A 16,898-nucleotide genomic window follows, 5' to 3' on the forward strand; every position below is an offset into this window, starting at 1 on the left:
ATGGCTGCTGTTGCATTAGACGCATCTTTGTCCAATGTTCTCAAGTATGTTTGGAGACTTTATGTGTTTGGCCTTTTGTCACTGACTTTCCTAGTTCCCTGGATCTGGATAAAGTGCCCGAAAAGTTGAAGTGCACGCGCTGCCACAACTTCAACCTAAATCCATATAAAACCTCTTGTTGCGATGTTGGCATCTGCGAATCATGTTAGTGGCACCGTGAGCGCTTCCTCTTGGCATTTGACTCACACCAGACAGGCTTCAGCACGACTCGCGGCTCCAGTTGTCCCAAATGCGAACACAGACCCTTCACTGACGACATCTGCAAGCCGAGTAAAGCCATGCAAAAGACCATCAAGGTGTATCTCAAGACACAGGAGAAGTCAAAAGGAGATGAGCGGGCCAAATCCGACGGGCAAGATGAGGCAGTTCACCCATCAGATGCAGCCAAACCCTGCGTGAATGGCGGCAGCCAAACAGATGGGGTTGCTGCAGGAGTGACAGAGGAGCAGCAACCACTGGAAGTGGCAGAAAGTGAAGAGACTCCTGCTGTAGATGTCCAGCCATCAATCGAGGTACTTGCCCAACCCGCCGTCCCTCGGTGACAACATTTTCTGATCTTCACTTTAGGAACCTGACCCTGACCCAGCCGATAACGACGATGATATTGAGATCCAGGTGGAAGCAGAAGATGAGACTCTGCAACCGCTTCCCACCCGAGTGAAGAGTACAGAAGACACTTCACAGTCCCAATCCGCCATCTCATTCGAGAACCAAGCGAATTCACAAGAGGTGACCAAAAGCAATACAGAGGGTTTCAATGGCATGGACTTTTCAAACATGATGAATGGGTTCGGCAATATGGATTACAACCAGATGATGCAAATGATGACGGCGAATGGGATGGGCTTCAATCCAATGATGGGTGAGTTCAACCACTGTCCCAACGCGCCACAACATTTTCTGACCGCGCTTCAACAGGAATGCCTATGGGTATGAATCCAATGTCAGCTGGCATGTTTGGCGGATTTGGCGGTCCAAACGGAGGCATGAACATGAATGGGATGAATGGCATGAACATGGCTATGAACTACAATGCCAACCAAGGAATGTATGGCTGGGATGGCCAGAACAACAATATGTGGCAGAATAATAATGCAAATGCATTCCCGAATGGCATGGGCAATGACTTCGGTTCCAACTATGGTTTCAATATGGGCCCGTCTGGCAACTTTCAACAGCCCTATGCCTCTGGTGATTTTCAAAACGGCTACTACGGTCGCGGCTATGGCAGAGGCCGTGGCCGTGGTCGTGGCGGCTTTGCGAGAGGCCGTGGTAACTTCAGTCAATACTCGCAATTCCAACAACAAGGATATCAGAACTGGTCTGGGCAGAAGCAATTCGAGAACCGCAATGTGCAGTCTCACATGATGCAAGCAAGCCCATCTGAAGCCGCCGCCGATGAGGAACACATCGACAACAACCACGACCCCGTCGATGAGAGTCATGAAGATGATGAATTCGCTCCTGGTGGTCAGGAAGAGGTTCAAGAGGCCCTTGGAGAAGACTACCAGAAGCCCATCGCAGTGGAGAAGACTACAAGTACTACCGCTACTCCTGAAGCTTCTGTTGTTGCAGATGGAGAGTTTGTGAAAGAGGCGGAACACGCGCCGAAGGATGAGTCTTTGGATGTTGATAAAGTGAATGTGACTGCGAGGCAGGACGACCCGGACAATGTCCCACCACCGGTTCCTGAGCCTGTGAAAATGGCTTCATCAGAAAAGCCAATACCGGAAGCATACAGTGAGGATCTACAAGGCCCGATGCCACCACCGTCGGCGCCTCTTGGCCCTTCGGCTCAATATGGTGATCATGGCTTCCGCTCTCGAGGACATGGTAGATTCGCCTCTCGCGGCCGTGGCTCGATTTCGATGCCAAATGGTCATATTACTCCACCAGTAAAGCCGTTCCCCAAAACTGCTTCACCTATGGAACCAAAGGGAGTGGGTGTTGTCGGTGCGCCAACGGGTCCTAGAGCGATGCGTGAACCGGCTGGGCCTGTGAGGCCAGCTTCGCGACCTGCAACATCCGGGTTTCAAATCATGGGGAGAGCATCCATGGCGGCCTCTCAGCGTTCGGAATCTCGAGATGTCGAGAGAAGTCGTAGTAGGACCCCTGACAAAGACAAGGACAGTTCTAGACGACAATCCGTGCAGGACAAGTACGCCAACTCGAGGTATGAAGGGGAGGAGCAAGACGAGTTGGATTACCGGGACTCTGACAAGGCGTCCAGGAAATCGTCAAGACGAGACACCTATGATGATTATGATCGGAACGAGCGGGAAGTTTCCTACGCTGAATCGGATTCTGGAGATTACAAGTCATCTTCGCGACGCAGTCGAGGCATTAAGGAGAGAGCATCAAAGCAGCACTCATCGCGCTCCTCACGGCGACATCAAGACGAAGACGTCAATGGGGACTACGAAATGGACGACTATGATGATTCCACACGGTCAAATCGAGACGATTACGAGGCCGAAAGTAGGAGCAGACACCGGAGTAGCAAGTCTTCTCGATACGACGATAGGGATAGGGATCGGGATCGGGATCGTGACCGTGACAAAGAGCGCGACCGAGACCGGGATCGAGACCGTGACCGAGATAGGGATCGGGACAGAGATCGTGACAAGACACGAACCAAAGACCGGGATCGAGAGTATCGAGAAGATAAACACAAAGATCAGGACCGCGATCGCAAACGCTCTCGACATGACCGCCACCGTGAAGACACCGACAAGCATCAAGACTACGACTATGACTACGACCAACAGCAGGATGAGGCCGCCGCTGGAGAACCCGAGTCGCGACATCGCTCGCGGCGTCACAAGAAAGATCACCGGCGCGAAGTCGAGGATACCAGCGGCATGGATAGCTCAATGATGGTCAATGGACGCTCACAATCTCACCGCTCCAGTGGCACGGCAACACCAGCACCAGGGCAGTCAATGTCGGCAGCCGAAGAGAAAGACCCACACACCCTTGAGCGCGAGGCCAGGAACCGTGAACGCATGCTCAAGGAACAACAGCGACGGGAGAAAGCGGCCAAACAAGCTTCTTCATCCTCTGGCGGGGGCGGTGGTGGTGGTGGTGGTGGTGGTGGTGGTGGAGCTACAGGTGGTGGGAGAAGAGTCACGTACAAATACGAGGAGGATCTCGAAAGAGGGCTGGTCGAGGGCGAGAGGGAAAGCCATGGGAGACGGTGGAGGTAGTAGAACCGCCGCTGCCACGATGTCGACTGTGCCTGGGGAAGGGTTGGAGCATCGTATCCTCATCGACTGCAGAAAGGATCCCGATGTTGTTGCTGACGATCCTTTCTTTTTTCTTCCCACCTTTTTCCCTCATGTTTTCCAGTATTGCTACTTTGCTCTCCTTACGCTTGCGTTTTCGGCCTGGAAACATACCTAGATGATGAGTTGGACCGATCCATGTGTCTGTCCTGACGGATGGACGGCACACATGAAATTTAATTGTTTCATGCGTCTATCTTCCAACACGGCACATCACCTCAGCATCGGCATCGGGCATTGCTACGAAATCGCGCTGTCCAGAGGACCTATGAAGTCTCGAATCTTGTAATGGGGAAAAAAGAAGAAAAAAAGAACAATTTTTCAGAAAAAAAAAGAGAAGAAAAGGACAAAAAAGGGGCGGTGGGAGGAAAAAGGATTGCTTTTGAGCCTTTTGTGCAGATCAATAATATCGGTTATTCATCACGGCTGGGGAATGGAGAAAAAAATGGCATGGAGGACGCGACACCACGGGGGGTTATCAAGAGATTCGCTGTAGGTAGGCTAAGGGATGGCTTGCGCGTTCAAGGGGATCTATCTACCTTAGGTAGGTACCTTAGGTAGGTACCTAGGAGATCAGGGAACCTAGGAACCTGGGGACACGGATTTTTCTCATTCTCTCGTTCTTGACTGGCACGGACATGACGGGGTTCCTAAGGGCTATGGATGGTCAAACAACAAGGGGCCCTTGTACGCGAGGAACGGGATGGGATGTACTCAGTACTCAGTACTCAGTACTCTGCTGGGAGGATTGAATCTTTTTAAACAAATATTCGGTTCAAAGCCAATTCAAGTCAACTGAAACCAATATCCAGGTCCAAGAGTGTGGTCTCGTGAGCTTGTAGTTTCGGTCTTCGTCCCTCTTTGTCTCTGACTTTGATTACTTCGTCTCGATATATGGGGCTATTAAATGTCTACTCACCCACTCACCATACAGCCTCGTGGATTTTGTTCGGCGCGCTCTTGTATATATATATAGCCTTGCACGAGGCGGATTCAAGCCTGTTGCGGTGCGGACCGGGTCTCATTTTACATGGAGACCGCGTCCCGCTTCATCTCGCCTGTTCATTCGCCGTGCTGGCCTCTGCTGCAGGAGCAGGCTGATGTGTCGCCTCGTATGCCGCCTCGAACTTGGCCTTGATCTTCTCGTAACGCCCGAGGAGGCGGCCCACTACTGGATTCGACTTCCGGCGCTGGACATCGCCTTTGACCACTGGTGGGGACAACATTGGAGAGGACGGCTGAGAGGAGTCGGCGGACGGCAGATTGCTTTCCGAGACGGTCTGCTTGATCCGCCCTGTTTTGGGCCATGGACGCTGCTGCGGCTGCGGGAGCTTGTACGTCTGGATCGTGTAGCTCATGGTGTGCAGCGGTGCCGACCGCGGGTGGTGCAGATGGTGGTCTTTCTCTCCGCGTTTGCGCCGGCTCTTGCTCTGGATCTCCTCGATCTGGCTCCCCAGTTCCTCGGCCTCGTCGTAGCGGTTCTGCCATCTCAGACTGTCCGCGAGACTCTCCATCGCGAGGATGCTCGCCGGGTGCTCTTTGCCGAGGGTCTTCTGGCGCACCTGGACGACCTCTCTCTCGAGCGCTTCTGCCTGGGCGGCGTTGTGCTCGGGGTCCTGCAGTTTGTATAATTCGGCAAGATCGAACATGCTGATGAGCGTCTCGAGGTTTTCCTCGCCCAGAACGTCCTTGCGGGTCTCCAGCACTTCCTCAAACAGAGCCTTGGCTTCGTCGTATCGGCCCAGGTGGCCGAGAGTGACGGCCAGGTCGCGTGTAGCCCGCAGCGTGTCCGCGTGCTCTTTACCCGGATTGATTTGGCTCTTCTCTGTCACGGCGAGCAGCATGTTATATGCGTCCTCGAAGTTTCCTTGAATGCCATCCAAGGCCGCTAGATGGCGCCGGGCCCGTAGCATGGCAGGATGAGTCTCCTCCACCCCGGGCTCAGCAGCCTTCAGACCCTCCACCTGCACGTCCCTTGCGACGCCAATCTGCCCTTGCTCGAGAAGGATTCGAGATAGACTGGTATAGCTGGCCAAAGTTGAAGCATTATCTGGCCCAAGGGCTTCCTTCCAGTTGGCGATTGATTGACGAGCCATTTCTTCAGCTCGAGCATGATAGCCCTTGACTCGGAAGTAGGATGAGGAGTGGTATTGCAGCTCAGCCTTGGTTCTGATCCCTGCCTTTGACTTGAGATGCACGTCCAAGACTACTCGAACGTGAGGCAGGTAGACTTCGCACTTTTCCCAATCTTCGTGCTCTCCAGGCGGAAATACCGTGGCAACCGCAAACAGGGCTTTTTCTGCCCATTCTTCGGCAGTGCCCTGGCTTGCCAGCCAATGCCGTGTAACCAACTGAACTATATGTTGCATGCTGTAAGCTTGATGCTCTTCATTGGCGATTTTCACATCTGTCTCTTGAACTAAAGAGAATGCTTTCAGGAGCCCACATGCATCTTCAAAATCTGTGTCAAACATATTCTTGTGCTGACTTGCAATGAGTGTATCGGGGACATAATTTCGATCCAAGAAGGCCATGAGGGATAAAACGTCGGCAGCAAGGCTATTCTGTTCTCGAATTTGCGTGAATGACATCTGCCATGTAGCTGTCACTGGTCTGTCTACGCCCTTGACGTCCCGAGTAAGGATATCAAGCGCGTTTGCTTGCTTCTCAAATAGCCGCAAAAAGGCAGCGATCCTCATAGAGTTCTTCGAGATATAGGCGGCCGCTTGACTCATTGCGAGTGGTAGCCTTTCGAGACAATTTGCCAGTTTTGCCAGATCATCCCGTGTATACTGGTCCCCAGTGAGGATCTGTGCTAGCATATCGACCGATTCAGACAAGTCCATCGCCAGTATTTGGTGGTTGATCGCTCCCAGAGCTTCGCCGACATTCTTGTCTCGCGCGGTGATCAGGAGCGCACCGTGTTGGCAATTGGGAATATAGTCTGCCACTTTCGCCGCGAAAGTCTCCTGTTCCTGGTCTGCTCGGCGGTCCTCAAACATGCTCACGTCGTCAGCATTTTGTAGGATCATCAACCATTGACCGCAAAACCTCTCCCGACTTAGCCAGTCGCTCACCAGAGCCAGGGTATCGACTTGGTGGGAATCGGCATCAGGTATGTCGAGTTCCTTAGCTAACTGCAGGTACGACTGATGAAATCTTTCGCGGCTATTGGCATGGACCCAGAATACGGAGATTTTCTCAAAGTTCTTCCGCATCCAGTAAGCATATTTGAGCGCGATCTGTGTCTTCCTGTGCCAGTTAGTGATGCCTCCTTTTCGTCCCACTGACCCCAAACGAGGAAACTAACCCAACGCCGCCGAGTCCATATAAGGCCACTCTCTGTTGTAACCCTAGTTGAGGTTCTAAATCCTCATCCAACTTCCTCAAAGCCTCCTCGCGACCTGAGAATCGTAGATTAGCGCCATATGGAACAAGCCCTACGCATCTTGTCAGTAACTGAGACATTGATGTTTCTGGAAAGCTCAAGTTAGCTCACATTTCCCTCTCGCAGCTGCAGAACCATCTTGCGGGTTTCGAAACATCTCCTCTCTAAACTTCTTCACGGCCTGATGGGCAAATTTGACAAGGTTGTCCGCCACAAGCTTATATGCTGGATTTTCTGGGCTCTCAAACTTGCAAATGCTTCGGTGATCAGCTTCAACAGCAATGACAGTCTCGATAGCCGGGCCGAGCTCAAGGGTAGCTGACTTTCGGTCCACTATCTATCTCAAGTTAAATTTCAGAACACAAACACAGTGTCAAGTACGAACCAGTGTAATTCCTTCTGTCTTCAATGTTTCAAAGAAGCTCAAAATCTTGTACTTTCCAATCAGGCTCTTGAAGTTTTCGCCAAGCTGCTCCGATAAGATGGAGTTTTTCTGGAGATGATCCAAAAATGTATTCCTCGTATTGCCCGTCGCCAACTTTGCGATATCAGCTACAACGCTGCCAATTCTGGCATGCTCGCCCCCTCGATGCGGAGTAGCAAAAAAAGCAAGTCCGAAAGTGGCTTCGCAGATGTTGGTGTAGGCCTCATTGAGCCTCGCGTGCACAAGTGCCTGGTTCGAGACTGAAGTCAGCGTGAGAAGGACCAGTAAATTATCCGAGTCATTGGACTACTCGGGACAGAGAATTGAGAATATGTCCATTTGTGATGGTATATCCCTATGGGTCATAATTCCAGAAATTGACACCGGGTAATGTGGAGGAGATTCGTGGTCCTGAGGCCTTGAAAAGATGCTTGTTCGACTTACACTCTTCACAACAATTCCCCCCAAGCTGTGGGCAAGAAAGATAATTGGTCTGTGAGGCGGATCTATCTTCGCTCTCTCTGCGCTCAACCGACTCAGCAGGTTCGCAGCCTGTTCTCGGACTCCAGCTGCGGAAGTTTGAAAGACCACGTTGGAATTGTAACCAAATACCAGCACCCTCGCTCTAATACCTCTTTCTTCTAATGCCTTGGGTAAGAAGTCTTTGAGCCAGAACGTTCCATTTGGTGCCGTCCACGTCTTGGAGGCGTGGTCCTCGACGTTGATCGGGTTCAGGCCGTGTACAGCGACGATGCTTAATATAGTCAGCACTACAATCAGTCAGTGTCGCTGAGAGAAGCTTCGACTCACTCCAGATTTGGTCTCTTCGGTTCATGGATTGGATCAAGGAAATCCTGGTTCTTCGGCGCCTGTCACGACTTAGTCTGTCTTGCCAGACAATGAGCACAGTCGAGTGATCAGACCAAGTGAATCTAGAGCCATACTTACCATCTTCGGGAAGAGACACTGGGGGCCTGTAGGCTTCCACTCCAATCCTGCAAGGCTGTGCGAGGTCTCAGCAGTGAGACTCGGCTGTCGTCGATAGTCAACAGGAGGGCGTCAAGGCCTCGACACAGGACGGATGTGTTGATGACGCTTTCTTCGCACAGCCATGGACCGGAGAACGTCAAAGTCGGGTGCTTCAGAGGAGATGCGCTTCTCAGCCTCAACACAGAGAACAGGGAGTCGAGGTTTGCTGCGCATTTGGAAGGCAGCCAACGGCCGCTGCCCCGCACCCTGGTGGTGTCAGTGAGGTTCATCGAGCTCCATTGATGGGTGCAGAAGGGCACGGCACTCGGCCGTCGTCCGCAATTGTAAGACGCTATCTTCTCGTCTTGCAGCGGCAGCCGGTTGTAAGGGGAAAGAGGTCCATGAAGTCGGGACTGGAAGAAGCTTAGTTGATGGGGGCGAGAAATCGCTTCTGGAGACTCAGGTTCCTCAACCATTATTACTAAGTGCATTGTCCCCCCCGGTTCGCACTGACTCGCCGCAAACAACTGGCTTGGCCCCTTTCCCGGGGACACTATGAGTAATGCTGCAGCGTGATGGCTTTAGCTGCTCAGATGTCTGGCTGGTGATTCAATATAACTAATAGCTCCCTGGAGAAGTAAGGGGTGCGAGGCGAGCATTCTCGTCACTTGCGTCCTTGGTTGCTCCTTTTATTAGCACATGCCGGGCCACCATCCAGTTCCCAATTGACCTCTTTCCACGCGTATTCTGAAATTGTGAATCGTCGGTTGTCCCTGCACAGAAAGAGAGACGGGTGCAAGCAGCGCCACTCAAAGACCGGCAATCTCCTCTTTAACCGAGTCCTCTTCAATCAAGGGCAATGACCGACTGACAGATTCTGACAGATTCTGCAGTAACCGCTTGTTGCCCCAATCTCTTTGGTCACGTCCGAAGACCATGTCTAACAGCCGAGCTACCCATTCAACATGCACGACATTGGCCGGGGCTGGTCTGAATTTCTGGGCGAGAAGCAGTTGCGAATGCGATGCTTGCGAATGAAGTTCGCCTGCCATGTCATCGATATGGCAATAGACGACCGCTGCCTATTCCGGAGACAACTGCCCTCGAATAGGATGAGCTATGGGCTCCCTGGCGCCGGACCTTGGGTAGACATGGTCCCAGTAACAGTTCTCTGCCACTTGGAAGATCCAGGATCTGAAGCCTCCTTGGTCAAGGCGGAAAGTCGGCCCTTTCGATGGCACTGCATTCATCGCCGCGCCGAAGATCCGGGTTTCCATGCCCAGGAGACAGCTGAATCCGGAACAGCTTTCTGATCGAGTTTGGCGGGATTCTTGGATTGAACATCTGCCGATATATGATGAGAGAAGGTGGATTATTCCAATGCCCCAGCAGCACCCACGGATAGACCTCTAAGACTGTTGTTAGCCAAAGTGACTGCAAACTCAGGAAGCCTTTCGATTCTGACCTTTTCGGGATTCTTTCGAGAGAACAATGAGGCTGCGTTTCTATCAAGTTATTTGCCAAGATATAAACCCATATATTGGTAGAAGGGTAAAGCGAGGTCAGAGAGACAACCATTGTCCTCAGATGCTTCTGACTGTTTCCTAAGAAGAGTCGAGGGCAGAGGCAGGGTAGAGAATTCCATCCGAGCAGACAGTCGGTCTTGGATAGGGACTGATCTTGATACCTTTTTGTGAAACTCCCCGCTGCTGGTGGGCAACTCATCCAGGCGACTCATTCATCTTGCCCTGTCATCGCTTTCGAGACCTCGTCCACATGGCGATAAATTCCACTTTCTCCTTGACTCCTAATCCCACTCTCTTGACACGTCCCAATCTCGCCAGTGCCTCGGCAACCTTGTCCAAGAACGCTCTTTCCTCCTTAGTAATGGAAATTTCTTGGTCTTCGGGGCCGCTTCCAACAAGCGTATCTGCATCGCTGCTGGCTCCACCATCTGACGAGATCAAGGTGTCGAAATAGTTAGCAGTGTAAGAAGATGAAACCTTTGCTGCGACGGGAAAATCCGAGTCTGTCGACCTTTTGCTATTATATACAGCCTCGGCAATGCGGATTCGGAGACAATGGGACGGTTTGCTGCAGAGATTCCAGAGGAAGGTCAGGTAAGCATGCGGGATGGGTGTCGTGACGTCTGCAGGGCTGTACCGGAGGGAGACAGGGAACACTTTTGTTCGAGTAGGGGTTGCCAGAAGGCTTGGACTGATGGGCAGAATGCCTCTCCCATTAGTTGTGGTGCATTCTGGAAAGACCACCAGGACGCGGCCCGGGTTTTGTTTGAGCATTGTCTCAATGTTGATTAATTTTGCGCCAGGTGATGGTGTCAGCTTTGGGTGACAGAAAGTGCGACGGATGGCTGTAAACAAAGATATAGGTTCCACCAGCCTTGAGTAAGGATAGGAAGCTGCGAACACCGGGTCGAAGATGGCGGCTAGATACAACGGATCAATGGGTGAAGCGCTGGATGAAGCAATCACAGATCCTTCTTGAGGAATTCTCGTCTTGTTCTGGGCAAGGGACCTGCGCGATATCAGCACGTGCTTCAGCGAAACCCATGGAGCCATACCCTTTCTTCACCCCGTCGATCTGGAGATCGATCCACCATATTCCGGGTATGCCCAGTATGCACCAAAGAGAAGCTTTTCTGCCCAGGATGCCGATAGGCATCCATTGTAGTATGAGGAAGTATGAGAGCGCAAAGACCAGAAGTAGAGGCACACGACAGATGAAGAGGAATATGTGCAAGGGTAAAGCGAACCCAGCAGGCTCGGTCGGGATGGGAAGGAATGGAGCGATGCCGGAGCCTGTGGATGAAATCAGATCAGCACATGGATCCATCTGTTTCTTTGTTCAACAAAAGACAATACCTTTGTCACGAAACTGCGAGAACTTTTCCATTTTTCTTTGAGTTTAGACAAGTTGTACAGGGTCCTTGAAGTGATCGCAAAAGCGCCGCAAGAGTGTCAGATGCTAGAAACGCGAGAAGAGCACAAGTGCAACATAGCAATGAAGAGCTGGAGTGAGAAATAATTGGAAGGTCATCAGATCATCTGGTCATCTGGTCATATTGTGTGTGGCCGAACCGACACCAAGGCGACTCAGGTGAGGCAGCGGTACCTTCGCGGTCAAGGTTTGATAAACGACAGGTGGACCAGAGGGCAAGGCTTCCTAGACTGCGGCTGCGGATGGCACTGTGTGGATACTGGAATTCATTCAGAGCGAGAATGTTTGGGTGATGCGATCATTGAGGTGGGTGGAGTGGGTGAATGGGTATGGAGATGAAAAAACGCAGCACATGCCATTGATGATTGCAGCCCAAATCATGACATGCGAACTTTGAAGGGTGCAGTGGGTGGCAGTGATCGGGGCAGTGGATCGGTGCCGTGGTCACTGGTCAAGCCGCTCGCCGCTTGGCGTCCATGGCCTCTTGGTCGTCTTTGACTTCCCCATACTGAGTAACTCATACCTGGTAATGACGATTGGACATGGTCCGGACTGGTCGGTCAAGGCAGCGTACTTTCTGCGCACATACCCTGTCCTTATCTGTTCGTGTCTTTGCGCGCCTCATCCTTTTCTGGTGGCAAGGCAGATATAAAGGACCTTGTAGGTAGGGAAAGAGGCCATGTGAGTGAGATTGCCTGCATGCATGCATGTGAAGCCGTCCCAACATATTCGGTCCGTTCGGCTTGCCACCCCATCGCATCAACCTCCTACTCGGGTCCCCTTCCGGGCGCAGTCTTCACCATGGCATGTGGCATGACTGACATGACGGACATGACGGACATGATATCCAGGCTTTCCCTTCGATCCACCGGTGGCTTTGCATGGGCGAGCCTTGCATAATGGAGGGCGAGCCTGATCCAGATGTCGCCATTCCATCCGAGAGGGGGAAACTTGGCTGTGATGTTCCTTACCGGCATTTGTGTCTAGAATTCTAACGATAGACCTGCGCCTTCCTCGAGGCCGTGAACTGAAGAATCAAGTGTTTTTCAATGCCGGAAGGTTCTATTCATGACCGCTGGGGTCACAATGCATTGCCCGATGCGGAAACTGTCATGGACACCGCGACATGTCCTAGTAGCGCACAGAAGCGCTCTATTTGTTGCTGCATTCACTCGACGGAACCAATTTGGCACTGCCCGCGCCTTGTCTACGCTGCCTAAACAAAAGCCCAACAGACGTTGCTCATCTAGAAACCTTGAGATCGTGCAAGCATCACGAAGAGAAAGCATGCTCCAAGATACCTGATCAGCCACCGATAAGCAACCACTCCGGACGAAAGCTCAGTCTTGCAACCATGTCTGATCTCACAGAGACCAAAAGTCCTGTCCCCGGGAAATCCAGCGAGCCCGAGGCAACCGAGCCAGACACCACTCACAAACCGCCGCAAAGCGCCCCAGATGGCACCGAAAACGACATTCCACCCCGGCCTGAGATTCTCCGGTCGCTTTCCAACAAAGAATTCACAGCATGGCGCGAGTATCTAGGGGACAGGGAGAAGCCGAAGGATTACATCAATTGGAAGTTGAAAATGATCGGCGAATCTCAGCAAGCCACAACAAATCAGAGTGCCGGGATTCAGCATCAACATGCAGCTGGGGAACCAGGAATCGGAGAGCCGTCTTCCTCTGGTTCTAGCAGCAGGTTGCAAGAGGAGATGCCCAAGAGAACTGAGAAGCACGATGAGACACTGGAGACTAAGGCGAAGCAAGATGTCTTGGAGGGAAAGGAGGATGAATGACTCGAGGCTGTGCGGAACGAGAAACGGCAGTTGTCAAACCGATACGGATATGATTTGCATCAAAGGGCACAAGTACACATATTTCGACCTGGGCATCTTCAACTTGACAGTTTGCATCCTCATTCCATTCATGTACCTAGGTATCTTCTCGTCGCGGCCTTTCGACACCACGGACGATCGCTCAATCGCCTACCGACTTCTCGCCACGTTGCCGGAGGATAGTGGGACATTACACTGAGAAAGAGGATCCAGAGCTCCTGAGGTCAAAGCCCACCTGTGGCCAAGCACCTGTGTTGCTAAGCATATCGCGATGGACTCAAGCTAGCTACCTAGAGAATGCGTCAATACGATTACCAGCACACCTGTTGATGTGTAGATCTGGCCCAAAGCCTCCCGGTGCTGCGGTCTGGATGGCTTTCAAGTTGATTCCCTGATACCTACAGATACGGCCATTGTCAAACCTTGATAATTTTACGGAAATACCTTGCGGTAGGCGTCTCCATCTTCGGGACAAGAGAGGAAAGATGGAAACGTGGTTGACTTTCTCTCCACTGCCTCCATACGCGGAGTTGAGCGACCTTCCTCTTCAGGTACAGCAAAGGCTAACGCTTCCTACTCCACACATCCCACCTCCATGACCCTCATAGCCAGCGCAGACTTTTTCCACGGTAAGTTCCAAGGTTGCTCGTATTCGGTTCTTCTTGTTAGTACTTGGTAGCGAATACAAACGACAAGAATAATACTCCGTCGTCCAGATCAAAAAACACCCGCTGCTGCCACATCCACCGACCCCATCATGGCAGCATCCCTCGATGTAGCGGCCATCAGAGGCCAATTCCCGGCCCTCGCCCAGGAGCAGGTTTTCATGGACAATGCCGGTGGCGCCCAGGTGTTGGGGACTGTCATCACGTCCATCTCCGATTACCTGTCGAGGAACAATGTGCAGTTGGGCGCATCGTACCCGGTGTCGCAGATATCCACGCAAAAATTCGACGAGGGCCACATTGCGGGCGCAAAGTATGTCAATGCGTCGCCCAAGGAAGTGGTGTTTGGGCCGTCCACAACGCAGCTCTTCCGCAATTTGTCAGTCGCCTTGAAGGTCGAGCCGGGCGCGGAGTTTGTGCTGTCGAGTCTGGACCATGAGGCCAACCTGGCGCCCTGGGTGCAGTTGGCCGAGTGGAAAGGGTTGACGGTGAAATGGTGGATTCCGACAAAGAACACGGATTCAAATCCCAAGCTGGAAGCCGAGGATTTGAAGAAGTTGCTCACGGACAAGACCAGGTTGGTCTGCTGTACGCACACGTCGAATATCTTGGGCACTGTGACCGACGTGGCCGCGCTGTCGAGGGTCATCCACGAAGCGAACCCCAACGCTTTGTTCTGTGTCGACGCCGTGGCGTATGCCCCCCACGCGCCCATCGACGTCAAGGCGTTCGGCGTCGACTTCTACTCCTTCTCATGGTACAAAGTGTACGGCCCGCACGTCTCTATGCTGTACGTCAGCGAGAAGGCACAAAAACAGATCCAGAGTCTGGGCCACTACTTCAAGCCCGGCGATACGTTGGAGGAAATGCTGGGTCTGGCGGCGGGCAATTACGAATGTATCCAGGCCATCCCGCTCATAACCAAATATATCGAAACGGTGGGCTGGGGCGCCATCGCCGCACAGGAAGAAAAGATCCAGGAGATCTTGCTGTCATACCTGCGGTCAAAACCGGACCAGATCAAGATCTACGGGGAGCCTTCGTCGGACAGAAAGCTGCGAGTGCCGGTCATCAGCTGGAGGGTCAAGGGCCAGAGTTCATTGGGTATCATTGATGCCATTGAGGCGAGGTCCAACTTCGGTTGCCGCAGCGGTCATTTTTATAGTAAACGGCTCTGCGACAATGTCCTCCGCATCCCGGACAGTGATGACGGCGTGGTCAGATGCTCGTTGCTGCACTATAACACGGTCGAGGAAGTCGAGGGTCTGGTCAAAGTCCTGGACGAGGTTATCAAGGAGGGAGCAGGAAAGCATGTCGAGGACCCAGAGAGGAAGAATATTGCAAATTGGTGAACGCCACACTTTGCGCAAAAAATAGACCTTGCAAAGACTTTTGGTGTTGTACCTTTTGGCGGTGAGAATAAGCCTGGTCCATGCTAGATCTCGCCCAGCATTCATATGTGTTCACCGTCTGGAAGGTCAAGATTTGATCCGAAGAACCGTGCAAGTCGTAAGCAACTAGTCTGTGTATATACGGGTTGGTGCATTATAAGTCACACCGCTTGGACCTTGAACTTTGTCTTACTTTGTGACTTGCTTCAAGACGTCGTAAACTCCGGTGGCTCACAAGACCATCTCTTTCCAATCATCCCGTGAACACATCTCACCCAAGGGGAGCCTCTTTCGTCCAAAAGGTGAACTGTATTACAGCCTTCGGACCCCTGGCATACGGCATGCCTTGGGCCAATCCAAAGCTTCCAAGTTGTACGAGTGCGGACATGGCGATAGAGGCAAGACTTGCATGCCTGGTTGTGGTGATAACCTAATTAGCAGCACATGTAACAACCAGAGAGAAAGATCGGTCCTGTGCAGCAGGCCGCAGCAGCGCCTAGATCTTTCGCAGTGATCTGCCACCGGAGAAGACGGCTACCAGGGCACCATGCATATCTAAGGTCCGTGTATGCAGGAAAGGTGGCGACCCATAAGCCATCTAGCCGCTTTGATGTCATTGAGTGTCTGATATAAATCTGTTCGGGGAGCAATCACACGATTGGGGCGGTTTCATTACCTTTAACAGCAAACTGCGGGCCGAGTGTCCGGCAACAGTCCACCTATCAGCAACCTCCTCTTTAGAAACCCGTTCAATACTTCGAAGACTTTTGGTGATGAGCTAATTTAAACGCTTTCATAAGGCCGTAGTGGGATTAGCATAACGGATTCGGGGCTCGAACCTGGTCGTCGCTGATGGACAGAAAGACTGTGGCAGTGACTTCGGCGCTCGAGATTGGAAGACGGCAACAACTCGTTTTGGAAATGACGGACACGGGGAATCGGGCGCCACCCGATTGGGAGATCTTGATTGTGCCAGATTCATCCCTAGATGAGCGGCGAGGTCGCAGGTTTCGGCTCCGACATCTGGTGATCCATTGTCCTCGTACGTATAGACTGCAAGGATCAATTGACCGCTCGGGTCGGTCTAGATCTTTGCGGTATATGCGAGGTTTATAAAATAGATGCGGATACCTTGAAGCCTGAGAGGGTATAAAGAGGCTTGATTGTCTGCACGTTGAACAGGTTGCTCTCCAGAAAGCCATCCGCCAACGTTCGAGTCAAATCTTCTCCGTGTCATTAGTATCAAGTTCATTTCCAAATCTGCAGCACAAGCGCCCTTACCAAATTCTTCGAGTCTTCACCATGCAGTATTCCCTTACCACCAGCAAGCTAGTCGCCCTCCTTGGTGTTGTGGGTGTTCTACCCCTAGTGGCATGCCATGGTCTCAGTCGCCGTCAGACAGAGGACGTGGGCGGCGCGCAGAATGCATGGGAGCAGGACACGGGCATTGTGTCGACCTTCTTGTCCAATGCGGCCACGTTCTCGGGGGCCACTCTCGTTGCTCAAGCTCAACAGGCTCTCAATGCCGAGAACGACGAGCTCACTCACAAGGCCGTCCTCGATGCCGTTTTCCTCAACGTCGCCGACCCCAATCCTCTTGTCGTCCAGGCCAATGAGGTCCTTGTCGGGGAACAAACCTTCAACAACGTCGTGATCAACCTGCAGACGTTTGTGGATGAAGGCGCAAGTTTCAGTACGCAAGACATCATCAACCTCGTGGGTGTGATCAATGGCGTCCGATGCACTGAGGTTCTACCAGCCATCGACCTATATTTCCAGGCTGCCGCGGAAGTTGTCCAGGACGGTATCCAGCTGACTGCTGTTCGGCCCACCAATTGCCCCTCTGGTTCCAAGCAGAAGCGCGAACTTTGAATCGGTCTCACCTGAATTGAACTTGAAATTGGAGAAGGGTGTAGCAAAGG

The 16,898-nt window shown here is 52.3% G+C and overlaps 7 protein-coding genes across 7 annotated transcripts; 4 read left to right on the top strand and 3 right to left on the bottom strand.

The window, feature by feature from the left end:
- Window positions 1-3,266, top strand: Z520_02337 (uncharacterized protein; the record flags this gene model as incomplete). The annotated part of the gene is made up of 5 exons (XM_016772851.1): window positions 1-44; window positions 95-204; window positions 256-572; window positions 628-922; window positions 979-3,266. The coding sequence occupies 5 exons, from the start codon at window positions 1-3 to the stop codon at window positions 3,264-3,266; spliced, it is 3,054 nt and encodes a 1,017-aa protein (XP_016636321.1).
- Window positions 3,267-4,393: 1,127 nt separating this feature from the next.
- On the bottom strand, window positions 4,394-8,601 carry Z520_02338 (uncharacterized protein; the record flags this gene model as incomplete). Its single annotated transcript, XM_016772852.1, has 6 exons — window positions 4,394-6,596; window positions 6,655-6,820; window positions 6,868-7,069; window positions 7,118-7,405; window positions 7,601-7,910; window positions 8,105-8,601. 6 exons carry the CDS (start codon window positions 8,599-8,601, stop codon window positions 4,394-4,396), a joined length of 3,666 nt encoding a protein of 1,221 aa, XP_016636322.1.
- A 333-nt stretch (window positions 8,602-8,934) lies between these two features.
- On the bottom strand, window positions 8,935-9,177 carry Z520_02339 (uncharacterized protein; the record flags this gene model as incomplete). The annotated part of the gene is made up of 1 exon (XM_016772853.1): window positions 8,935-9,177. One exon carries the CDS (start codon window positions 9,175-9,177, stop codon window positions 8,935-8,937), a length of 243 nt encoding a protein of 80 aa, XP_016636323.1.
- A 699-nt stretch (window positions 9,178-9,876) lies between these two features.
- Window positions 9,877-11,038, bottom strand: Z520_02340 (uncharacterized protein; the record flags this gene model as incomplete). The annotated part of the gene is made up of 3 exons (XM_016772854.1): window positions 9,877-10,660; window positions 10,707-10,944; window positions 11,008-11,038. 3 exons carry the CDS (start codon window positions 11,036-11,038, stop codon window positions 9,877-9,879), a joined length of 1,053 nt encoding a protein of 350 aa, XP_016636324.1.
- Window positions 11,039-12,437: 1,399 nt separating this feature from the next.
- Window positions 12,438-12,881, top strand: Z520_02341 (uncharacterized protein; the record flags this gene model as incomplete). The annotated part of the gene is made up of 1 exon (XM_016772855.1): window positions 12,438-12,881. One exon carries the CDS (start codon window positions 12,438-12,440, stop codon window positions 12,879-12,881), a length of 444 nt encoding a protein of 147 aa, XP_016636325.1.
- Window positions 12,882-13,677: 796 nt separating this feature from the next.
- Z520_02342 (uncharacterized protein) lies at window positions 13,678-14,937 on the top strand (the record flags this gene model as incomplete). The annotated part of the gene is made up of 1 exon (XM_016772856.1): window positions 13,678-14,937. One exon carries the CDS (start codon window positions 13,678-13,680, stop codon window positions 14,935-14,937), a length of 1,260 nt encoding a protein of 419 aa, XP_016636326.1.
- Window positions 14,938-16,278: 1,341 nt separating this feature from the next.
- On the top strand, window positions 16,279-16,848 carry Z520_02343 (uncharacterized protein; the record flags this gene model as incomplete). Its single annotated transcript, XM_016772857.1, has 1 exon — window positions 16,279-16,848. The coding sequence occupies one exon, from the start codon at window positions 16,279-16,281 to the stop codon at window positions 16,846-16,848; it is 570 nt and encodes a 189-aa protein (XP_016636327.1).
- Window positions 16,849-16,898: the final 50 nt, after the last annotated feature.

The sequence above is a fragment of the Fonsecaea multimorphosa genome (genome assembly GCF_000836435.1).
Source record: "Fonsecaea multimorphosa CBS 102226 unplaced genomic scaffold supercont1.3, whole genome shotgun sequence".
Classification (NCBI taxonomy): domain Eukaryota; kingdom Fungi; phylum Ascomycota; class Eurotiomycetes; order Chaetothyriales; family Herpotrichiellaceae; genus Fonsecaea; species Fonsecaea multimorphosa.